Below are 27,483 nucleotides of genomic sequence, written 5' to 3'. Positions count from 1 at the left end.
CCCAGTGAACTGTATTTTATGATATATTTGGTGAATAACAATTGAAAATGTGAATATTTTTTCTCGTTTGTCTTTGTTTACATTTGCGACAATCAAAAGTAGGCATACTGGCAGGTGATCGTGTCATGAACCATTTTTAGCACAAAATGTCTTCTTCAGTGGAAACAAAGGTATATAAACAACTTATATATGTTTGTTGAAACAAACAAGTGGGTGAAATATTCCAATTTAAGTCGAATTTAGTGACGACGAATTATCTTGTTAGGATATTTTTTCCCAAAACCATCATGTAAATTGTATGTACCTCTTAAAAATATTACTATACAGAAGTCGTGAAGACTCCCACTACACTTTTAGCTACGCATTGTTTATTATCAAGTTCAGCACAATGTCTTGAGTCATTAGTGCTGTACTCGTATAAGCAGTTCCGAGTAATGTTTAGAAATGATGAAAATAATTGTTAAATTACGAAGTGACAGGCGTTTTTATATGAAAACTGCGTTGTCAATTGAGTGAAATGACAGTCGTGTCAGTCAAGTTGCTCTAGACGATTAGAAACTTTACCAACTTTACTCATTTGTTCTGCAAATTTGCTTCAACTCTTAAATAATTGCTCAGGTCCGTTATATTTTCTCCTTTCCTTTTATACACATCCATGAGACAATTTTTATTTCAAGGGCATGTGCAATTGTGTCAAATATTTTTATGCCCGAAGATTGTTTTTGTCCTATCTGTCATTCTGTCTTTAACATTAACTTTTGAACAGTAAGTGCTAGAGCTTTGATAGTTTATGAGTATTCCTTATGACAAGACCTTTCTGTGGGTACCAACATTTTTTACCCTGTGACCTTGACCTTGGAGTTTGACCTACTTTTTGTAAACTAACCTTGTTAATAAGTTTTGAAGAGTAAGTGCTAGAGCTTTGATATTTCACATGAGTATTCCTTGTGTCAAGACCTTGCCCTGGGTACTAAACCTTTTGACCTTGGCATTTGACCTACTTTCAAAAAAATTTGAAATTGGTCATAACTTCTAACTGGTAAATATTAGAGCTTTCATACTGCACATGAACATTTCTTGTGACAAGATCTTTCTACTGGTACCAAGATGTTTGACTTTGTGACCTTGGCCATCTTTTGAATTAGCCATTTTTGAGGGCATTTGTGTTTAATAAACACATCTTTTTCAACTTTGCAATGTGTACTAATGAACATATTTTACCAAATCTAATCCAACAATATTAGAAACATCATATATTTACTTATATACTAATGCTTTTTGATATACTTACAGGTTATAGTTTTATAATGCTTGTCCTAAGTATGTATAAAAGGTATGTGACACAGCCTAGCAGTGTTACACAGTACATACCAAATACCATAAGCCTGTGTCTAAATGATATCAAAAATGTATCAAAATAATTTGACTTTGAGGTATGAAATGTCATGATCTGCAAAATTTTGTCTTTTTATTTATTCAAATGCCAGTTATAATAACTGTATCTATTCATCAAAATGAAAAATGTGACCTCAAAGTTATGATCATATGGTGAATGTGTCCAAGTACCAAAACCTGTAAGTCCTAGTCAAAAGATTAAGTAAGTTGTGATAACCAAAATTTCTCCTTGAGGTCTGCAACACATAGTTTGATGATGAGATAAATTTTATAAGCTTTAGTCAAAAGATAAATGAGTTATGGTATGGACAGGAATATATTGTAGAATATCAATAATTTGACCCTAAGGTCAAACGTAAGGTTAAAGGCAGGTTCTTCATAGTATCATCCTAATCTGGTGGTCCACCCACATGCAAAACATCATAAACCCATTTTTTTTAAACAGAGGAAAACCATGTGGTGGCAAAAAAAAATCAATAATTTGACCCTGAGGTCAAGGTTAAAGGTCACAGGCAGGGTAAAATGGTATGCAACACATTATGTCATTGTATATTATATGCTAAATACTAATGTTTTTAATAACAAAGGTATGGCCAAGACAAGTTTTTCTGAGAATGCTGTGTTTCTTGTAATTGTAGAGGTAGCTATGGACTGTGAGGACCAGGTGGACAGCTTGGAGGGATGGATGGTAGTCAAAGAGGGCCCATTTGCTGACCATATGAACCCCCCAAAGTTCAACTTTATGGTCTGTTGGAATGATGAGAAGAAAAAAGTAGCCATCACTTGCCGCCCCCACAGTCGTGTCGTAAGTGATAAAGACAATGTGGACACAAGGACAGGGATTTTTTCCTTCTGTGAATTGGAAGCCATTCACCAGTTACTGTGCCACGTGCACCCTGCCCTGGGGCCCCACTTACCCTCTCTTCCTGAAGAACCGAGGTCATTATGGACGTATTTTGGTTATGAAGAGTGCAATGCAGATTACTCGTTAGTGTGTAAACAGTTAGAAGAGTATTTATGCTATGCCTTGGAAATCTGCAAAGAAAAACTTCTGATGTCAACTCTGTTCGAGTACGAAGAGCACACAGCAGAGGAATACTTCGAAAATATCAGTGAACTTCGTCGTCAGGGATACGAGGATGAAATCAACAAAGCAGAAGAGGAGTTGAAAAATGTTACTTTTTTACGCACCAATGCTAGTCACATGACTGAGATGAAGGACGTGTACAAATCGGAGGACAACGCTGTGTTTAAGTTGAACATTGCCCTGGCGTCTCTGTATAATTATCTTCTGCAGCCTTTTCTTGATGTCCGGGAGCTTGCCTATAGCCGTGTTACAGAGGCCACAGAACAATTGGAGAATCCTAATGTTGGGGCTCGTGTGAAGCGGGAGTATGGGGAGATGTTTTCAGAATGGCAGTCACATTATGAAGAAGCTTTGGACAACATTCAGAAATATTATATCGAGTATTACAGAAGAACATCAGACATCTATGAAGGTAGAAATTGGAAGATAATATTTTAGAGCTGATAGAACTCAATAATGTATATTTTGGTATTTCTAAAGAATATGTAATGGTATGAAAGAAGTAATTGTATTTGAAGATGCAATCAGAGAAAAAGTCTTTGATTGCTACAAATATTGAATACATAGTTTTTATTTATTTAGATATGTTAAAAAGAATGAAAGAAGATCAATCAAAATTTGGGAAGACTGCATTTGAATTGATTGGAGCTGAGAGATTTTTTCGGTAAATCTTAGATTTTATCATTTTAGCATCTTGGTTACAATACAATGTCAAGTATTAACTTTTAGCCCCATTCTAGATAATGAATGCAACATATCTAATTATAGTATGATTGCACTATTTCATTAAGAATTCTAGGATGCATTAACATCTGGGTATTTGTTTTTATGTCCTTGGAATTGAAAATTATAGGGACATTGTTTTTAGCTAAGGTAATCTGTTCTGATTAAAATTTGTCCATTGCCCATTTGCCTGTTGGTTAATATTTCACATTGTTGACTTCTTCTCTAGCTAGGCACAAAGTAAAGCAAGATTCCTGTTTGTTCAAATGTTGGACTCTGCACTTTCCAGGGGAAGATAAATGAAAGAAAATATTGAAAGTAATCTTAGGGGTTTAAAAAATATTCCTCAGATCTAAAGAAACATTTAACCAGAAATGCTGAAATTTGCATGAAAGCTTCGAAGTTCCCCCTATCAGACTGATGTTCTTGGAACCAGGGTGGTGCCAGATTTGGGGATTAAATTTTTGTATAGGAAAATGTAAAAAAAAACCTAAATCTTCTAAACTCTCAAAAACCAAAAGGGTACAATATGTCAAATGATATACAAACTTGCTAATATTGATGTAATACACTGTATAAGTGGAATTTTTAGCAAGACACGAATTTAGCGATTTTTCCATAAAAATGGGTACAGTATGTGCTCCCTCGATGTATTGCCAACTTTTGTTCATGACCAATGTGGGCAATATAATAATGAATTCACCATTACTGACAATTCATTGAGGAAGCAAAAGAAATTCAATACTGTAAATTTCCTTGGGCTCCATTCAGTAGAATTAACATTTAAATAATTTTGAGTTTATTTCAGAAATAATCTGTAATTAACCTGACCACCTGAATACCTTCTCCAGACTGTCACACTTCACCACACTGCTTTCAAAGTACAGGTGTGATTTCTGATGGGTGTTAGGTAATTGGCATTATTATCAAGGGTAAGACCTATAAAATTTGACCAATTGTTTGTGAATATCAGTGGCATATGGCATTATGCAGGGTTGGCATTATAACGGGGGTGTTAACATGGGGAAAAATCTGTTCTTGAGATGGGGGGCAATATATTGAGGGAACACTGTATATATATTTAGCGAGAGTTAATTTTAGTGACTTTTCTATTCCAAACAAGATAACTTTACCTACGATGTGGAATATATTAATTATTAGCGATATTTAATTTGAGAGATCTCAACACCCTCGCTGATAATGCCAAAATTAAATCCTCAATAAAAATTCTGCTTAAATATTCAAGTTGGTACACACCCTGACTATTGGGGCCGGGATTAGGATAGGGATAGGAAAGTGCAATTGAACAGGTGGGTGATGTGACCCATATTGTGTCTGTTTGTCTCTTCGTTTATTTTTATCTTTTGCCTGTAACATCATCTAGTTCATATTACTTTTGAACTTAAGATTATAGAGACTTCATACTATTTGAATAGCTAATTGATTCAGAAAAGTCACGGTACAATAATAAATATGAATGTGACCACACCTTTTAAGTTATTACATTGCTTTCAAGAGCCATATACTCAAGTTAGCTTTTCTGATAAAAATTCCATCATCTGTCACTGTCGTTGTTATCATTAGTTTGTACAATTTTGACTTTTTATTCAACTAAACTTACCAAAATGTATCCTTTGGTCCACAGGCAAGTATTTGTGAATTATCCATCAGTCCTGACACAGAAAAAGCTCTTGTCTTGTAGGGGAATCATGAATTTTAATTTGTCTCAGTCCCTTAATAGGTGTTTAGTGTTTTAATTAAACTATCATTATCCAAGATTATAAATATTTATGCATGAGATGACTCAGGTGAGCATTGTGGTCCTTGAGCCTCTTATTTTTATTTCAGAATAAAAGAGGACCTTTGTTTAGAATGCCTCCAGTTGTTAAATAATGAGAAGAAGCTTTATATACAGGAGCGAGACAAAGTAAAGGAAGAGGTGGGAGTCAAATCTCAAAAGAATTTACAAATAATCTAATCGGGTCCAAATTATGACTGTAATAATAATAATAAATTCTTTATTTAGACAGGATAGCTCAATTAATACAAATTACTAGTTTACATTGTGGTCCTGTATAAAACATATTTACAGACAGATAAATGAGAGAATTAGAAAAATGAATAACATAATATATATATATTATTACTACAGTAACTTGATCCGAAGAGTCAGATCACGTCGAGTTGACAGGCGCGGATCATCAGATCACACAAGACGCGAAGCGTTGAGTTTGATCTGATGATCCGCGCCTGTCAACGAGACGTGATCCAACTCTTCTGATCAAGTTACTGTAGTAATGATAAATTTATTATATACCCCCTTATGCATTTTAAATCCACATTTATAAGATAATAAATGTAATCCAAATTATCAAAAACACAGACATACCATGAAATTATGTTTTGTGTACGCAGTTTCGTTTGTGACGCGGTCAATATTTTCCACAAATAACGTTGCGTTGTTGCATTGTGACGTTATCAGTTTCAGAGGATACTGATACGGAATCAGAAAACCACAGTGTGGTGATCCGGAAAACCGGATCACATGCTGTGAAATCCACAGTATCAAAGAACGATACATTGATGGGTATATAATAAAAAAATATAAACATAAAATATACACACGATATCACTGGGGAAAAAATAGAAATATACTTATCTATATATCACTTAATTGAGTATGAGTATTTGAGTCTGTGATTTAATTAGAAATAAATTTCATTTTTGAAAATACATGAGGGTCTGAACTGCGATGCTTCATGCTGGTATACATCGGGAAGCATGTGAGCACTTCCTGAAAGATATATGCTGACTTGAAGTGTTGCAGTTCATACCCTTATGAAATTAACATTTTATATTTACTTTCCAATTTAATTTCCCTTCTATCAGAATTCCAGGCTGTTAAAATATCTAGATATACTTTATCTATCAGGATTCATACATTGTGCATTGTTTACAACTGCAGCACACTCGTAAGGAAATGGTTATCCACAATTTGTAAATATATCAAAGGTAAAACTATTTCAATTGTAAACTAGTTCTAATTGTAACGGGGACCGTTACATATGTTCCCCAAACCTCCCCCAATTAAAAAGTCATGTCCTTGTGATTCTATAGCAAAAAATCATTTTATTTTAGCCTTTAATTACATGTAGTACGTTCAATATGGTCATTTCAGTACCAAAAAATGAAAGAAAGCGTTGCACGCGCATACACGCGCACGCGTGTATGATTCCGAATTTTTGTTGATGTCGTTCAACAGGCATTTGTATCATATACCCACAGTGTGAATTTCATAACGTTTCCACCAAATATAAGGAAGTTATAGCGATTTTAAAATCGTCCAATCAGAATTCAGCACACGTACATGCACGTGCTGAGCAGTAATTCTAACCACAGCAATTTGTAAGGAGTACCAAGACACATCTAAACCATTAATATCAATAGAATTTGATGAAAAACAAAAACGTTATCGTCCTTTAAAAATTGAACATTTAAAAACGTTGCACGCGCATGCGCGTGTGCGTTGGCATTTTTTTGTTACACCAATATATAGATACACATATTGTCTACGTATGCTGCGAATATCATCTCATTCGCTTCATAAAAAAGATAGTTACAAACGTTTTAGCATTATCCAATCAAAATGAAGCGCACGTGCATGCGCGTGCAAATTGGTAATTTTGACTATGCAAATCAGTTAAAGGTCTCAATATCTACTTATGATATGAATTTCAAGCCATTTCAATGAACAACAAAAAAGTTAGACTGATTCCAAAGTTAGTGTACAAATTTTGTAATGCGCGTGCACGCGCATGCGTGCGCGTGCTGACAAAATAACTATTATTTTTCATATGTACAAATGATATACTATCATCCTATTTAGGTTTTATATCGCTTCCTTCAATATTCTGATTTTCCATTTTTTGTACCAAAATTGCAATGCACGTGCGCGCGCATACATGCACGTGCAGACAAAATGACTATCACTATGCACATCTACAAACACTATACTATCATCATGGAAAGTTTCATATCGATCCCTTTTGTAGTTTCTGAGAACACTACCGGACAAAAAAGTACCGGAGAAAAAGAATAATAATAACTAGACACGATCTCGTTGCGAGCAACGAGTAGGTCTTCCGTCCGATTTGTTGATGCATTCGGAGTTTAAAAAAAAAAAAAAAAAGAAGACAAATGAGTCCCAATTTAGTTTCCGACTTTAAGACACTTTAGATATAATCAATTTTTCATATCATAAGCTTCTGAAGCAAAGTTGCGGTGAAATTCGTTTGAAATTCGACTCTCCAGGCGAGCCATAAGGCCCTCGGGCCTATTTCTTGATGTCATTTGTTAGCCCTCTATAGACTCAACAACTTTAGTTCTATATGTCTTTACAAAATATTTACCTGTAAAAAGTTATTGAGATCGACCGATATCGACAAGAAATCGACTCTACAGGCGAGCCATTAGGACCATAGGCCTATTTCTTGATATCAATCGATAGATCTCGATAAACTGAACAACTTTTGTTCAATATGTCCTTACAAAATATTTACCAGTTACAAGTTTTTGAAATCGACTGATATCGACAAAAAATCGACTCTACAGGCGAGCCATGAGGCCCACAGACCCATTTTTTGATATTGATCGATAGGTTATGACACATTGAACAACTTTTGTTCAATAATGCTTTTCAAAAAATATGTCGTTTTAAAGATATGAGGCGTCAAATATTTACGATTTTGGCCCTTAAAATCTCTAATTACGTAACATATGACCTACTTTTTGATTTGATAAGATCAAGCTCGTTGAGATGAACATTTCCGCTTCTACAACTTATTATAAAATATTAATAGTTTCTGAGATATTCTCAAAAACATTTGGACCCTTCTGAACCCCTAATTTAAAGGGCCAGCCCGTTTTGCTTGATATCGTAAGAAAGGCCTTGTCATTTTAAACATTTTTTGCTCAACAAGTATTTAGAAATTCTTTACCGTTCTCGAGTTATCTCTACAAGAAATATTTAGGGGCCAAACTGTAGCTCCCTAACGGGGCCACATAGGGAAAAAACGAAATGTACATATTGTTTAGATTATCATTCTGAACAACTTTTGTTCAATAATGCTTTTCAAAATATTTGTCGTTTTCCAGATATGAGGCGTCAATTATTTATGATTTTGGCCCTTAAAATCCCTTATTACGTAACATATGACCTACTTTTTGATTTGATAAGAATAAGCTCGTTTAGATGAACATTTCCGCTTCAATGACTTATTACAAAATATTAATAGTTTCTGAGATATTCTCATAAACCTTTGGACCCTTCTGGGCCCCTAATTTAAAGGGTCAGCCCCTTTTGCTTGATATAGTAAGAAAGGTCATGACATTTCAAACATTTTTTGTTCAACAAGTATTTAGAAATTCTTTACTGTTCTCGAGTTATTTCTAGAAGTAATTTTTAGGGGCCAAACTGTAGCTCCCTAACGGGGCCACATAGGGTAAAAACGAAATATGCATATTGTTCAGATCATCATTCTGAACAACTTTTGTTCTCTATTGCTTTTCAAAATATTTGTCGTTTTCGAGATACAAGGGGTAAAAAATTTATGGTTTTGGCCCTTAAAATCCCTTATTACGTAACATATGACCTAAATTTTTATATGAATAGATTTGGATTGTTGAGATGAACATTTTTTGTTCTTTGACTTATACCAAAATATTAACGATTTTTGAGATATTTGATCTAGACTTTGAGCCCTTCTAGATCCCTAATTGAAGGGGCTAGCCCCTAAATCTTGATATTTTCGAAAAGATCTCGTAAATGTGCACAACTTTTGTTCTACATGTCTTAACAAAATATTTGCAAGAAAAAAGATATTGGAGATCAAAGGTCAAAAATCGCCGAAATCGGCGAACAATTTTGGCATCCATTTTTTCAGGTCCAGGCGAGCGTTTAGGCAAATCGCCTCCGGTAAAATCGAATCCCCCACAAATCTTCTAAAATGTTTACTCTATCTTGTGTAGAAATTTCAAGACTCTAGCTTCAAAACTAACGGAGGAGATGTGTGGACAACAAGGCCCTTCAAAAAGTCACTAAAAGAGAGATAACTCCTGACCGGAAGTGACGTCAAGCACGAAATTTTGCAAGCAAAGTCTCGTCACCAAAAGACATCTTTCCTGAAAATTTCGTGAAAATCGATCGAGAAATGGCTGAGAAAAACGCGTGTACTACCAAGGAAAATAATAATAATAATAATAATAATAAAAATAATAATAATAATGAAGAAGAAGAACGCGAACAATAATAGTAAGGTCTTCCGCAGGAGACGGAAGACCTTAATAATAAGAAACAGAGTAAAAACAATATGTTCCCAAACTTTGTTTGGGGAACATAATAATGAAATTATTTTAATAGATATGTTATATAAATAAGATGTACAAAATTGATTTATGATTCTAGAACAGTGAATCATGAATGATGAATGTATGTTGCATGACAAGGCTATTTTAATATAAAAACAACTGAATTTAAAGAATGTTTTAAAGACAAGAAAATCAGCACCACCTTCAAATTTACCTGGACTGTGAACCCTTGTCAAGCAGGTGAAATTAAACTTCAGATTGGATGTTAGAAATTGATTGACATTTAGTTTATAGTCCTTGTGTATACTTTATCTACCTTTTCTGGTGATCGGGGCGCCCATGCAACCTTTTGATGCTTACCACGTAAACCAGCTCAAAAAAAAACCAACCCAGGTTTGATAGGAAAAGTTTGGCCTTTTCATATAGAGATAGTCACACAATAATAGAACTACATTTGGCATTCAATATTACATCAAAGCAATACGCAACTTCCGAGATATCAGCTCTTCTGTGATGGAGGTACGTTCAGTGTTCTGTTGAATGCTTGCATGGGTACAAGATGAATACATATACTATAGGCTATAGCTATGTAAATACGGATAAAAGTCATGAAAGTGTAAATTTTGTTTATGTCAGCCGTTGGTATACATTTAACTGACCATATCAAGAACAATATTTGTTTGAATTAGGCCATTAAATTAAATATGAAATTATTTTTTATTTGCTCCTCTGCACGAGTGATATTTTAATCAAAGAAAAATTGTGATTATCGATTTTTGTTTGAGCTATTTTATTATCAAATATTAATAAACTTACTAATATTGTGTGTCCCTGCAGTTTGGGTGGTTGCATGATGTCCGATATTCGGCCTTTACGCAATATATGAAGGCAGTGATAAGCATTTGTACCCACCGCGTTTGGACGATAGTATGTTTTGCGTCTCACTGTGGGTAAGAGTTCCACAAAGGGAAAGACCTATTGAGCAACTCGGAAGTTGCGTATTATGATAGATAGATATTGTAGGTTATATGCTTAGGGATAGTTATGATTGATGATTATGGATTGTTAGAATATAATTAACAAAGACATTGATTTTATGTTAACCAAAAAATCCTGACTCTCATTGGAAACGTCGAGTAATTATGCATTATTAATGGTTATGAAGAAAAATTAATTATGAGGAAATACGTCATTGAAATCTCGTTTACACTCAATTGAAAATTTATAAGCGTAATTTTCCCTCGAAACATGGCGACAAAAGGACATGGAACTGTCAACTTATCATAAAAGAAATTAGGTGCTATAAGACCTCTCTCAAGAGCATAATGGTTGGAACTGGGATCCAGAGGAAGAACGAATTCTTCGTTTGGACTAGTTATTGAAGGAACTGTCGGAAGATCCGAATGTCCTGACTGTTTTTGTAAGCCAATATGCGTTATAGACGAGTCACACAGACAACTCCGGTAGCCAGAAAATTCTTGCGTGCCGTCCTGAAAAACTAATTGAAACAGAAGAAAACTTTGAAAGCAGTTTTGGAATATGTTTAGCCATCGTGGGATGTGGGACGATGATCGGTACATAGCCAGAAAATCTGCCACAGTATGCAGGAACTCTCGTCAGAAACTGTATGCTTGGCAGTCGCACTTCATCAGATACCAGGTATCTGACGAAGGCAGTCAAATGGATACAAGAAAACTTAAAATAAAGAATATTCTGTCTAATTTTTCAATAGCTAATGTCCTCATTCATACAAAATAAATTTATCGAGCTTTAACATGTTTGATTCATTAGATTTAATTATCAACATTTTGATTAACCTGCACAAGAAAAATGACTACCATGAATTTTTCAATCTTACAAAAACGTACAGGTAATGCAGGTAACACAGATAACATCCTGTGTATTTGGGATGGTATACACAAGCGAATAGGGTTCCCTCAGACTCGGGGCATCACACCTGCCTAGAATTAGCTCTGCCCCACACTTAACTTATCTGAGGAAAACCCGACCGGTTGAAAACCTCGGCCTTTAATTCAAGGGCCAGAAATTGCTATTGAACCTTTTTTTTTTGGAATCTTGTAAAGTTAATTTTCAATGTCTGTTTCAGTCATTTTAATGATAACTAGTTCTAATTGTAACGGGGACCGTTACATATGTTCCCCAAACCTCCCCCAATTAAAAAGTGATGTCCTTGTGAATCTATAGCAAAAAATCATTTTATTTTAGCCTTTAATTACATGTAGTACGTTCAATATGGTCATTTCAGTACCAAAAAAATGAAAGAAAGCGTTGCACGCGCATACACGCGCACGCGTGTATGATTCCGAATTTTTGTTGATGTCGTTCAACAGGCATGTGTATCATATACCCACAGTGTGAAGTTCATAACGTTTCCACCAAATACAAGGAAGTTATAGCGATTTTAAAATCGTCCAATCAGAATTCAGCACACGTGCATGCACGTGCTGAGCAGTAATTCTAACCACAACAATTTGTAAGGAGTAACAAGACACATCTAAACCATTAATATCAATAGAATTTGATGAAAAACAAAAACGTTATCGTCCTTTAAAAATTGAAAATTTAAAAACGTTGAACGTGCATGTGCGTTGGCATTTTTTTCTTACACCAATATATAGATACACATATTGTCTACATATGCTGTGAATATCATCTCATTCACTTCATAAACAAGATAGTTACAAACGTTTTAGTATTATCCAATCAAAATGAAGCGCACGTGCATGCGCGTGCAAATTGGTAATTTTGACCATGCAAATCAGTTAAGAGTCTCAATATCTACCTATGATATGAATTTCAAGCCATTTCAATGAACAACAAAAAAGTTAGACTGATTCCAAAGTTAGCGTACAAATTTTGTAATGCGCGTGCACGCGCATGCGTGCACGTGCTGACAAAATAAATATTATTTTTCATATGTACAAATGATATACTATCATCCTATTTAGGTTTTATATCGCTTCCTTCAATATTCTGATTTTCCATTTTTTGTACCAAAATTGCAATGCACGTGCGCGCGCGTGCATGCACGTGCAGACAAAATGACTATCACTATGCACATCTACAAACGCTATACTATCATCCTGGAAAGTTTCATATCGATCCCTTTTGTAGTTTCTGAGAACACTACCGGACAAAAAAGTACCGGAGAAAAAGAATAATAATAATAATAAGAAACAGAGTAAAAACAATATGTTCCCAAACTTTGTTTGGGGAACATAATTACTACAATGATTATTGATAGCTTGGTATTTGACAGATTGCCAGTGTGGAAGACAAACCTGGGGTTGTTAAGGAACTGGAGAGATTGGAAGGAATCGTATTTGATTGGCAAATCAGGGTACAGCAGCAACAGCTGGCAATCCTTGATGAGGAAGAAAAATTGATTCGCACTCAAATGGAAGCCATTACTTACCAGATAAAAGGTATGCTTACTTCATATCAAATAAAAAAAAATCAAAATATTATCTTCCTGTCCTTGTCAGTTTGTATATTAATGAATTGCTGTAATTACTATTTATTGCTTAAAAAGCCTTTCCAGTGAAACATGCTTATAGCGAAGTGCTGGGGACGAACAATTTTGATTCATTATAAAAATAATTCGTTATATCCAATAAGTTCATGATACGGTCAAACCTCTATTAAGGAGGTATGCTACACCAGAGAAATTTCATATGGATGAAAAGTGGAGGATATGTACATCTATATTTTGAAATTGAAAACTTTCAAATGTACCTTATTTAGTCAACAAATACAGTTTTAGTTGAAAGCAATGTGAGAAAAATTTAAAACCCCTGCTGGACTCGAACACGTGATCTATAGTTCAGCAGTCGACATGCTAACCTACTGAGCTACTCAGCTAAGCGAGCATTTTTTAAATGAATAGACAAAATTAATATTGCTGATATTCATATTTTCATCCATGTTGTAAGAGGAAGTCGGCCATTATGACGATGTAGAGTCCCTCCTTACGAGGCTGTCCAACGGAGAATGAAAAAAGGTCACATATTTATGACAGGAGGTCTCCTCATACAGGTTGCTTATTATACCCCCTGAACGAAGTTCTGGGGGGTATATAGGAATCACTCTGTCTGTCTGTCCGTCCGTCCGTCTGTCTGTCTGTGCAGATTCGTGTCCGGGCCATAACTTCTTTGTTCTTTGACTTAGACATACCATATTTGGCACACAGGTAGATCACCATGAGACGATGTGTCATGTACCTTCATGACCTCTATATGACCTTGACCCTTGACCTCAAGGTCAAAATTAAAGGTTTTTTACAATGGATTCGTGTCCGGGCCATAACTTCTTTGTTCTTTGACATAGGCATACCATATTTGACACATGAGTGTATCACCAGGAGACAATGTGTCATGTACCTTCATGACCTCCATATGACCTTGACCTCAAGGTCAAAATTAAAGGTTTTTACAGTGGATTCATGTCCGGGCCATGACCTCTTTGTTCTTTGACATAGGCATATCATATTTGACACATGAGTGTATCACCATGAGATGATGTGTCGAGTACCTTCATGACCTGTATATGACCTTGAACTTTGACCTCAAGGTCAAAATTGATTATAGGGTTTTGACATAGTCATACCATAAGACATGGGTGTATCACCATGAGACTATGTGTCATGTACATTCATGACCTCTTTATGACCTTGACCTTTGATCTCAAGGTCAAAATTATAGGTTTATGCCATGGATTTGTGTTTGGACTATATCTTCCATTTTCTTCTACAAATGCATACCATATTTTTACACTCAGGAAAGAGGTAATTTATACCTATTAACAACACCCTTTGGGAGATTGGGGTAAGCGGGGGGTATTCTTAGTGAGCATTGCTCACAGTACATCTTGTTTTCCGCAGTAAAGGCATTTAGCAAATAAGATACAGAAATAGTTTGTGCAATGTAGAAAATAAATACATGTATTTTTAATTCATTATTAAGAATATCAAGTGTGGTTAAATTTTACTTCGCATTAAATTTGATGCAAAGTAAAATAATTCGCATTAAATTAATTCGAATTAAATAGCGTTCACACGGCGGTAATATTTAATGCGAAGTAAAATAATGCGCATTAAATTCGTATGCATCTCTAAATTAAAGGATAGACTTTATTATTGAAAATTATTTTATAGATATTTTAATGAATATTGTGTAGAAAAAGAATTTATTGTTCAAAACACAAGGTCTATATTGCTGACTACTGTTGTGACGTAGTTTTTAATTACTAATACGTATTATAAGTCTACTATGATGTCATATGGTATAAAAAAGATTAACAATGAGCGGCATATTTGTTAAAATATAAAAAAAAGAAAATCATATTAGAATCTATCACTATTCTAGAATATTTTTGTCATATCTAAATGCAATTCCTTCCATATGTATTACTCAGTATGCCTATGCAGAGCACAGATTTACGTCTGACATTATCCAATGACATGCGTTTGTACATGTTTTTAGTTATTATTATCATTTTGATTAGTTTTTCACACAAAACTTACACTAACATGTATAGCTGACCACGGTTATGATGCATGTGACCCAAATTTGCCATTACGCATGCGTATACATTTAATGCGCATTAGCTTCACTTTGTGTTCACACGGAGCTAATGCGAAGTAAATTTAATTCGCATTAAATCTCGACGTAAATTTTAATTCGAAGTAAATTAATGCGCATTAAAATCACCGTGTGAACGCAGTTCAGATTTAATTCGCATTAACTTACTTTTAATGCAAATTAAATTCTTCGTGTGAACGAGGCATGATAGTTGAAAAATTTAATTTAGTAATGATAGTTGAAAATCGCATACATATTTCAGCAGATGAAAATATACCAGTATTTTATGATTTGACTGTATACATATTTCAGCAGATGAAGAAATACCAGTGTTTTATGATTTGACTATACATTTTTCAGCGGATGAAGATATACCAGTATTTTATGATTTGACTATACATTTTTCAGCAGATGAAGATATACCAGTATTTTATGATTTGACTATACATTTTTCAGCAGATGAAGATATACCAGTATTTTATGATTTGACTATACATTTTTCAGCGGATGAAGATACACCAGTATTTTATGATTTGACTATACATTTTTCAGCAGATGAAGATATACCAGTATTTTATGATTTGACTATACATTTTTCAGCGGATGAAGATATACCAGTATTTTATGATTTGACTGTTACATTATACATTTTTCAGCAGATGAAGATACACCAGTATTTTATGATTTGACTTACATTATACATTTTTCAGCAGATGAAGAAATACCAGTATTTTATGATTTGACTATACATTTTTCAGCGGATGAAGATATACCAGTATTTTATGATTTGACTGTTACATTATACATTTTTCAGCTAATGAAGATATACCAGTATTCTATGATGCTGTGGAAGATGTTGCAGAACTTAGTTCTGATGAGGAGATCCCCCTCAAATCCCGTGCAGATCCCCGTATTATAGCACTAAGTAGTAAACTCACATCCATCACACGACGAAGGGCTAAGATCAGAAATGTTAAGGTGAGTAAAGGATAAAAACACAATGATGGGACAATATCCGAATTTCAAAGATTTATATAATTAGTATATTAATTAATTATAATTACCTGCAGCTTTTTATCCCCTAGCAACAGAATTTCAGAGGGATACTTTGATTTTTGCTGTTGTTTGTTTGTTCAGTACAAAGTCAGGCCCAATATCATAACCTATTTTAATTCAACATTCAGTTAGATTTCATAGAGGCCTTTATACCTATCAGTTTTGAAGATTTCATAAGAGATGAATACGTACAATACATCTGCAATATTATAGCTTTGTTGTGTTTTGTGACTATTATTGAAAACTGTTTTGTTTCATTAGGTATCTTTTGAGAGAAAGTTCAAATCCAAAATTCAGAAGAAGAAAGAGGAGGTGATACAATTCAAACAGCATCATGCTGTTCACATGGTAGGTAGATCATCCTAAACACAGCATCATGCTGTTCACATGGTAGGTAGATCATCCTAAACACAGCATCATGCTGTTCACATGGTAGGTAGATCATCCTAAACACAGCATCATGCTGTTCACATGGTAGGTAGATCATCCTAAACACAGCATCATGCTGTTCACATGGTAGGTAGATCATCCTAAACACAGCATCATGCTGTTCACATGGTAGGTAGATCATCCTAAACACAGCATCATGCTGTTCACATGGTAGGTATATCATCCTAAACACAGCATCATGCTGTTCACATAGTAGGTAGATCATCCTAAACACAGCATCATGCTGTTCACATGGTAGGTAGATCATCCTAAACACAGCATCATGCTGTTCACATGGTAGGTAGATCATCCTAAACACAGCATCATGCTGTTCACATGGTAGGTATATCATCCTAAACACAGCATCATGCTGTTCACATGGTAGGTAGATCATCCTACAGCATCATGCTGTTCACATGGTAGGTATATCATCCTAAACACAGCATCATGCTGTTCACATGGTAGGTAGATCATCCTAAACACAGCATCATGCTGTTCACATGGTAGGTAGATCATCCTACAGCATCATGCTGTTCACATAGTAGGTAGATCATCCTAAACACACAAAAATAATTGTTATGTTATTGAAAATCATCACATATCACTAAATGATTATATCATATCGCTATAAAGGAGAGGATTAACATTTTGGAATGTTGCAGCAAACAGCTTGTCATTTGCGTGGGTGTGTGTGACTTGCCAAACTGGATGTTGTACAAACTAAACTTTGCATTGGTACAGAAATATTGACAGCAAACTTTGAATTCTGTTTTAAGTCTATCCAGAATTCTGGATGTTGTGTACACTGAATAGACTTCACACTGTGCTATTTCTTTAAAATGAATGTGCTCGGCCCCAAAAATTTAGTTCATAATGATTCTTTTAGTTTTTTTCCATTTAGTACAGTAAAACATGGTTACAGTGAACATGCTTATAATGAATTTACACTTACAGTAAAACATGGTTACAGAGAACACACTTATAATGAATTCACACTTACAGTAAAACACGGTTACAGTGAACATACTTATAATGAATTCACACTTACAGTAAAACACGGTTACATCAAACACACTTATAATGAATTCACACTTACAGTAAAACATGGTCACAGAGAACACACTTATAATGAATTCACACTTACAGTAAAACACGGTTACAGTGAACATACTTATAATGAATTCACACTTACAGTAAAACACGGTTACAGTGAACATACTTATAATGAATTCACACTTACAGTAAAACACGGTTACATCAAACACACTTATAATGAATTCACACTTACAGTAAAACATGGTCACAGAGAACACACTTATAATGAATTCACACTTACAGTAAAACATGGTTACAGAGAACACGCTTATAATGAATTTACACTTACAGTAAAACATGGTTACAGAGAACACGCTTATAATGAATTTACACTTACAGTAAAACACGGTTATATCAAACACACTTATAATGAATTCACACTTACAGTAAAACATGGTTACAGCGAACATGCTTATAATAAATTCACACTTACAGTGAAGTCATTTTCATTCCCTGTAGTTTTAAAACTTATTATGAACTTATTAGATTTGTAACGAATTACGTTTATAACGAATCAAATGTGTTCGTACCCAGCACTTCTCACTATAAACCTGTTTTACTCTGTGTGTGTGTGTGACTGTGAGTGTGTATAAAATGGCTTTATGCATCATATTTTAAAGGCTGTACAACATTTTAGCAGTCAGATGTAGACAACTTTGCACTGTAAAAGGAACATGTTATAGACAATTGGTTATGTATAATTGTAAAACCTTTATGTTTCGTATTGTGATGGAGTTACGTATTTAATAGCTTATTCTATTTCCAAGAAAAGAGAATTAAAACGAGAAGAGGAGGAGAAGAAGAGTGATTTTATATCAGATCAACGAATGCGAGCGATTAATCGCATCAAAGACTACAAAATAGTAAGATAACCTGAAATTACAATATAGTTTTACTGTTTCCAGAATATTGTTTAAAGAACAAACAGAATTTTATGGATGTTTGTGGTGCATAACATGCGGGTTAAACTTTTACTTTTAAATCAAAATTGGGACACAATTTGATGTGATAGATTACCATGTGATAGATTACCATGTGATAGATTACCATGTGATAGATTACCATGTGATAGATTACCATGTGATAGATTACCATGTGATAGATTACCATGTGATAGATTACCATGTTGTGACTCTTGAGATTCTGGTTCCTGATTGGGACATGCTGTCCGTTAATCTGATAGGAATCCTCATACAAGGAGACACAAATAAATTATATTAAAAAGTATCATTTCTCCCTTTTCTCATTTTCAAAATTAGAACTTGATGCTGGAAGAGTTAGAATTGGAAATACAGGAACTACTGTTTTTCTTTTCAGAAATACCCTGCACCTGAGACAATTAAACCTCCTCGATATCAGCCACCTAGTCAAAAGAGGACACTCCCAGAGGAATCCCCTCAATCTATGCCTGTCTGTGATAAAACATATGTCAAACGCCCGAGCAGGCCTTTGACAAACTCTGAAAAAACTATCAGAATTACAAACTCTGCAAAAAAGTCACTTGTTAAGAATTCAAGTAGTACAGGGGGACGGAAGCCTACACCAAAACCTAAAAAGTCCCAGGATGCTGTTGATTCTATGCCAGTCACCATTTACATGTCAGGTGGAGGGAAACCGAGCCATTCAAAGGATACGGGGGATCCACCGATATCATCTCCCCCACCCTCAGCACCACCCTCTGCTAGTGTTCCACCACCTCCTCCTTCTCTCATCCCACCACCACCACCACCACCACCACCTCCTCCTCCTCCTCCTCCTCCTCCACCACCCACAGCAGCAAATAGCCCTCCACCAAAACTGGTGATTGTGAAGAAAGAGAAAAAGGAGGATAAACCCAAGGAAAATGGAACAGGTCCACCAGATCTTGGTTCAATTTTGGCTGGAAAAAATATGCTGAAACCGGTTAGCGAGAGCCGACAGAAACAAAAATTGGTTCCGGGTAAGTATAGGTCTTACATCATCTAATTCTTATTGATCTCATTGGTTCCTAGTAAGTAGGTCTTACTACATCTAATTCTCATTTATCTCATTGTGTATATACATGTATATATATATAAAACATCGTGTCATTGGTCATTTTTAGTGCTTTTTATAGCCTTATTTATTTGACCTCGTATCTACTATTAGATGCGACACTTTGGATGTTGGGTGTTATTGGATTATAGTGCTTTATATATATATGTACACCATTTCAACTCAAAGAATATATAACAAAATATAAAATCACACAACATTATAAATCGAGAAAGCAACTCTATATATCGAATTCAATGCTTCAATCCTGTCTGTGTTAAATCATGTCTTGCTAATCAAAAAGAAATTCACAGAACTATGATACTTTTTTTATGCCAACATGTGTATGAAAGGTGAAGATAACAAACGGTGATCAATCTCATAACTCCTATAAGCAATACAAATAGATAGTTGGGCAAACACGGACCCCTGGACACATCAGAGGTGGGATCAGGTGCCTAGGAGGAGTAAGCATCCCCTGTCGACCTCCCCTGTATTCATTTCTTGCTTCAAGTGTTTGCTGATCTCATCTCATATCATACTGAAGATTCAAAGGATTTGTGTATGCAAAGAAAAATGTATATTATGGAAGTAGAAAAGCATATTCTGAATCACTACAAATCTCTGTGCTTTGTGTGAATCAATATCTAAAAGTAAATCGTGGTTACTGAGAAAACACTTACATTGAATTAACGTTTTACAGAAAAGTGAATTTCATTCCCTGTAGCTTTAATATGTTATGAAATTATTGGATATAACGAATTACGTTTACAATGAATGAATTGTTTTTGTCCCCAGCAGTTCACTATTAAAAGCATGTTTTACTGGATTAACATTTTACAGTGAACCCCATGGACAATATCTTAAGCATGATCAAACAGGGAGTGAAGCTGAGACCCGCCAAAGATGAGAAGAAATCGGCACAAGATCAGGATATTTTGGAGACCCCCAGCGACAGCCACATGAGATTGCTGCAAGAGAGTCTGAGCCGCATTAGCAAGTTCACTCGCGAGAGCTCACCCGAGTCTGAAGAAGACAGTGAAGATGAAGACTCATTTGCCTGATTAAATTGCAGTTTTTATCACCTATGATATGTATCGAATGATGGTTTTTCATCTTTTACAAATATTTTGTGTTTTATATACACTATAATGAGAAGGGAATTTTTATTCCACTTCTTTCGTAAAGAATCCCTCGAGCCTTCTAAAGCTAGGAAGAATGAAAACATGATTTACAATGTTTCGCTACAGAGGAACTTGACATATCTGTGGAATGTGTGAAATTAAAGGAACAGTGAGAATGGGCATTTTCTTTGTTCATCATACATGTACACATTGAATATGTATGTCAAGTCGCTGATAAAAAGGGATCTATGACAACTCATAACAGATAACTCGACTAATGATGACAAATTTTTCACTGGCAAACTTACCTGCAACATTTCAGTGAAATTGATCTGGTATTAAGTCAGTAAATCTCGGTGTCTTTGAATTCAATGAGTTGTACAGCACCAGATAAAATGTTTGTTGCCAGCATTATTTTTATGGTTGACTTGATAGACAATCTAAGGAGAAGTACAATACTGTATTTTTTCATTTTTACATAGCACAGTAAAGCATGGTTATAAAAAACCTTCAGGGTCAGCAAAGAACAGTTTGTTATAACGAAACTTCATTATACAGTAAAACACGGTTATTGAAAACCTTCAGGTTCAGCAAAAAAAACAGTTCATTATAACTAAACTTCATTATACAGTAAAACATGATTATAGCAAAACTTCAGGGCCAGCAGAAAACAGTTCATTATAACCAAACTTCATTATACAGTAAAACAGTTATAGAAAACATCTGGGGGTCAGCAAAAAACGGTTTGGCGTTGCCAAACTTTCAATAAAATTTTTGTTGTTTTTCTCTCTCCAAAAAAATAAATATTACTTGGCAATAAGTGTGAATTCATGATACGTGTGTTATATATGAATGTGTTTGACTGTATTTCAGTGTTTATTACAAACCTGTATCGTACAAACATTGATAATTCAAAATTACAAAGTCGTAGACAGTGTAACTTATTTATAGAATTAACCAGATGAGTTGTATATTGTTTTTGCTAATTCGTCGCATTCCTAGACTGTCCCTATATTTGAATGCGATTTACCAGAGTCCATTGTCAGCCAGTAGTTCACTTTTACCAAGTGTCCGTTCATTTAAATCCAGCCATCCAGCAACATAAAATTTTATTGATTATATTGTACCAGCCAATATACATGTACATAAAAGACCATTGAAAAGTATACAGATTGCAGGTATCAGTTGAATTAAGATTTAATGACACTTGCTACAAACTTTTATTCAAAAATGATAATGAACAACCCATGCATCCATTTTGTTTGTATCGAGTGTCTTTTAAGCTTCGATGTAAAAGTCACTCTTGTCTGTTTGCTAATCATTTCAGTCAATCATTAGTAATAGAAGAGTAGTTTGAAGGTATAATTTTCAATATGTTTATGCACTTTTTCTTACAAGTAAATCACAGGCATGTATGGCTTTAATCAACTCTCAAATCATGAAAATTTGTTTAAATTCTCAAAACATTGTACATGAACCAGCACAATGTTCATAAAAAAGGGCCCTGGTGCATATTAGACATGTATAGTGTGGTCATGCATTCCATTTTTAGTTCACCTAAGTGAGCTTTTCTGATCGCCTGTTGTCCATCGTCGTCTGTAAACTTTTCACATTTTTGACTTCTTCTCCAGAACCACTAGGCCAATTTCAACCAAACTTGGTACAAAGCATTCTTGGGTGAAGGGCTTTCAAGTTTGTTCAAATGAAGGTCCATGCCCTCTTCAAAGGGGAGATAATCACAAAAATAGGGTGGGGTCATTTAAAAATCTACTCGAGAACCACTGGGCCAGAAGAGCTAAAATTTACATGAAAGCTTCCTATTATAGTGGAGAATCAAGTTTGTTAAAATCATGACCCCATTGGGGGTAGGATGGGGCCCAATAGGGGATCAAAGTTTTACATACAAAAATATAGAGAAAATCTTCTCAAGAACCACTGGGCCAGAAAAGCTGAAATTTACATGAAAGCTTCCTGACATAGTGCAGATTCAAGATTAATTTGTTCAAATCCTGGCCCCTGGGTGGGGATAAGGTGGGGCCACAATGGGGGATCAAAGTTTTACATACAAATATTATATAGGGCAAATCTTCTCAAGAACTACTGGACCAGAAAAGTTTACATTTACATGAAAGCTTTCCGACATAGTGCAGATTCAAGTTTTAAAAATCATGGCCCTGGGAATAGGTTGGGGCCACATAGGGGATCAAAGTTTTACATACAAATATATAATTGGGAAATCTTTAAAAATTCTCTTCTCAAGAACCACTGAGCCAGACAAGTTTACATTTACATGAAAGCTTCCTGACATAGTGCAGATTTGAGTTTGTTAAAATCATGGCCCCCAGGGGTAGGTTGGGGCCACAATAGGGATTAAAGTTTTACATGTGTATAGGGAAGATCTTTAAATATAGGCCACAGTGACTCAGGTGAGCAATGTGGCCCTTGGGCCTCTTGTTAATTCAATGTTAATTCGAACTCAAGTGATGTAATTGCATTGTAAACTGCATTTCGCAGAGGTATGATTGTGAAATTAAACTGCATCGAAAATAACACCTTATATTGTAAACCATATGAAACTAGTTAAAACAGGCTTTATAGAAGAAAAAAAAATCATGAAAATTGCCACAAATTCTATCCTGTGTACTCTACAGGTGTAATTATAAAAGAGCACTCAGTGTAACTTAAAGATCAATTGCAGGCTGTCTGATGTTTTGTAAATGTGGATGTGTCTTCAAGTTAATTGATAATTAACCCCTTAGATTGACTGAGACAGACTTAGAAATGTGGATCCATGACACACGAATGAATTTTCAACATTTGATAACGAATGCATGAGTGTTGTTTGTTTTTTATGTTGGGTTGTTAGATTATGTATAATACATGTTGATCAGTGCAATGAACTCGAGAAAAGTGCGCAAGATTTATTCCCCCCTCCCCCATTGCTTGTATTCAAGATTTTTGTACAGTGTTTATATCTTCAAGACAGATATATATATGTGGTGTATCTACATTAGAATTTCAAATCTATTTTGAAACACTGTAACTCGCTTCAATTTCACGAGACTCAGGTCTTCATGAAAATCACAGAATTGACCAGCGAGACATACCGTATAAGCAGATTTTTCAGCAAGTATTTAATTTTGAGTGTTGATATCACTAAAATTGAATACCACTAACAATTTATTCCACATTGGAGGTTATATTTATCTTTCTTGGAATTATAGTCGCTTTAGCTCTCGCTAAATACATTTTTATGAGGAAATTGCTAAATTTGTTTCACTAAGAATTTCACTTTAAAGTAATTTTTAAGTCGTCGTCTATCATGCATGCTAACATTTTCAGCTTTTTCTTCATTACTAACCATTCCAATTCTTTTAAAATATGGATCTTTTTCTCTACAACCGCACATCTGTAAGAAAAACTAAATGAATATGTATAGTGATGTAGAGTAGGAAAGCGTCTACCAAAATTGTAAATTTCATAATCCCCAGGGTAGAGGTTCAGACTCCAGAGTGGGGGCCAAACTTGGTATATATATAATGTTTATATGTAAAACATTTAATTAACATCTTCTTTAGTGCTATTGATACTACCAGGTAAATTGAAACTAAATGGATATTTAGTAAGAGCAGGTTAATTTAAGTTCTTTACTAAAATTGTAAATTTCATGATCCTAGGGGTAAGGTTTCCAGGGTGGAACCAAAATTATTATAGTGATTATTGTGACTATGATTTGAAAAAATTCTTTAATTTAAGTTTGCTGAAACAGTATAAAAACTAAATGAATATTTAGGAGGAGCAGAATAGGATGTACCAAAATTGTGAATTTTGCAACCCCAGGGTATTGCCTTTAGGACGGGTCCAAATTAGTCATATCCTGTTAATGTTGCATATTATGTAAAGCCTAATTTCATCAGTATAGGCACTTTTGAGCACATCTTGCTATATATATACTTTTGCTGAATATTAGAATTTGATTATCTTAGATGTTCAGAGCAGGAATTTTTGTTTCCTAGATTTTGTAGCTCTTGGGACTATATAGTGATATGTTTAATGAACTCGGGTGACTGAGAAGGCCTGTGGACCTCTTCTTCATCAAGTGACAGGTTGTCCAGCATTTTTTGACCAAACAGTTACATGTAGGTCTAAAAATTTTGGGCTAAAATTCAGAAATATTCAGGTTAGAATTAGGAATTTTATAACTAACTTTTGGCAGTTAAAATTTTTTAAAATGGTGTTATCTTTGGAAATTTGACGATACTGAAACTCACAAGAATACTGTAAGTATATAGAGGAAGGGCACATCTTCCAGGATTCCCATTTTCCCAGCCCAGGCTGACAGTTATTGCATGTATTGGCTGTAACCTTATTATTAACATCTTTGTTAATCACAACCAAACAAGCTTGAAACATGGATCCATTGGTCAACTGCCTTTCACTGCATTTGTCTTAATAAGATTCAAAATAGCTAAAGTAACAATATATTTGGGGAAAAAAGGAATTGACATGAAAAATCAGGTTGAAATTTTTAGCAAAACTGAAAAAAAAACATTTAGGGCCACTGGACAGCCTGAAGAGATTTACAGATGCAATGAATCAATACTTTCTTTAGTACATTGAAATACAATCTCTTTCAATTAAACATACACAGTCATTCAATTTTGTTATTGCTGACTGAAGTACATGTATATAGCCTATAGTATGCATGATTATCTAATAAAAAAAAAAAAACCACTTGTGCAATCCATCATTTTTTAGTCAACCCCTTGTCATAATTGTCTTTCCACATTTTTGTTTTATGATGTACTATTTGCACGTTTCCAAAAGCATATTATCAATGTTGAGCAATGATTGCTTTTGTTAAAATATGTACACAATCTCCTGAATCTAAGTTTTATAAGTGTTTAATTACATGTTGCTTGCATTTTGTGGATTGTCTGAATATCAGTCTTTATGTTTCTATTTATTTATTTATTACATGTATAGGCATGGTACCATGTTAAATTCTAAATAAAGTAATTTTTCATGTTTGTGACAAAACTTCACGTTTTCTGTGTATTAGTATAATAGACTTAACTGAAACAGGCAGTGGTGAGAATTTGAGCTGGTAACACTGCCAGAGTCGGACTTCGATAATCCAGTAAACTGATGATAGTGCTAGAAATGTCTGGGTCTTGAAGCTGAAAACATCTTGTCATATTTAACATGAATTACAATTAATCCATGAGCTTTGAGTATAGCTTTCACAGGTTCTGTCCACTCCCTGTAGAGCTGATGAGAGCTCAAATGACTTTTCCGATCGTAATGGTATCCAACATCTGTCTGTAAATTTATTATATTTTTGACTTCTTTCCAAAACTGACTGCACCAGTTTTGAACAAACTTGGTACAAAGCATGTGTGGAGAAAGGGACTTCAATTTTAATGGGAGGCAATTAACCCATGGGGTCACTAAATAATCTTACCAAAGAATGGTGAACCAGAAAGGTTCAAACTTGTAGGAATATTTCCTTATATAATGAAAGATACAAGATTGGACATAACATATACTCCTAGGACCAGGACAGGGGCTTAATAGTGGCGTAAAATTTAATATATATGGGAAATAGTCATTTATTTTTTTTTAAATTATCAATAGTGTGCGAGCATCATCAGTGTAGATTCAAATTTATGGTTAGGATTTGTTGAATATGCTCTGGGGTCTATAACAGGGATTGGAACTTTAAATGCCTATCTGGGATATTGTCTAAATACAGCAGCTCAGGTGAGCAATGTGGCCACGAGGCTTGTTATACAGAGTGGAAGCATCTGATGTAATTTAAATTGTGTCCAGGAATTTCATCTTAAACTGCTTCTTCCATTGAGCCCCCTATAAGTAAAACTAGAGATTGGTTTTGTGGAAAACAAATGTCTCCCCAAATTGGAAGTGCTCCAAATGAAACCTCCTCCCCTTGATGTACTTGCATGGTATGGAGGAGAAAGCATGAGCAGGAAAATAGACTTTATAAACTCCGACAAGCCACATAGGAGAAGTGTTCACAAACTATTTTACACTATTCACCCCTCAGATCCACTATAACTTTAAGGATAACAATTGGATCCTCCTGTCTCTACAATATCCACATCTAACAATAAGTGGATCCTCCTGTCCCGACAATATGCACATCTACAAATGGCAATGAAGTATTGTACAAAGTTTCAAACTTATCAGATAAGCCATACACAAAAAGAGGCATTCACAAGACGGACGGACAGAAAGTAAACGAGGCCCATGGGCAACATCGCTCACAAGTCACCTTGGCTTATATTTAAAGATTTTTCCTACATATTCACCAGTGTAAAACTTTGATCCCTATTGTGGCCCCAACCCACTCCCAGGGGCCATGATTTTTACAATATGTTATGATGCTTTCATGTAAATGGAAACTTTCCTGGCCAGAGATTTTTCATCAGATTTTCCCTATATATTTGTATGTAAAATTTTGATCCCCTACTGTGGCCCCACCTTACCCCCAGGGACCATGATTTTTACAAACTTCAATCTGCACTATGTCAGGAAGCTTTTGTGCAAATGTAAACTTCTTTAGCCCAATGGT

General features: G+C 34.8%; 1 protein-coding gene across 1 annotated transcript; it reads left to right on the top strand.

The window, feature by feature from the left end:
- Window positions 1-45: 45 nt before the first annotated feature.
- On the top strand, window positions 46-25,918 carry LOC125652546 (junction-mediating and -regulatory protein-like). Its single transcript, XM_048881850.2, has 10 exons — window positions 46-170; window positions 2,034-2,894; window positions 3,065-3,146; window positions 5,054-5,144; window positions 12,852-13,017; window positions 15,986-16,149; window positions 16,489-16,575; window positions 18,519-18,614; window positions 19,069-19,690; window positions 20,608-25,918. Exons 2-10 carry the CDS (start codon window positions 2,042-2,044, stop codon window positions 20,826-20,828), a joined length of 2,382 nt encoding a protein of 793 aa, XP_048737807.2. The 5' UTR covers window positions 46-170; window positions 2,034-2,041; the 3' UTR covers window positions 20,829-25,918.
- The last annotated feature ends 1,565 nt before the right edge of the window (window positions 25,919-27,483 follow it).

This window comes from Ostrea edulis, chromosome 5, assembly GCF_947568905.1.
Source record: "Ostrea edulis chromosome 5, xbOstEdul1.1, whole genome shotgun sequence".
Classification (NCBI taxonomy): domain Eukaryota; kingdom Metazoa; phylum Mollusca; class Bivalvia; order Ostreida; family Ostreidae; genus Ostrea; species Ostrea edulis.
Note: the sequence above shows the minus strand (reverse complement) of the source record. Positions and strands in the feature narration are given on the sequence as shown.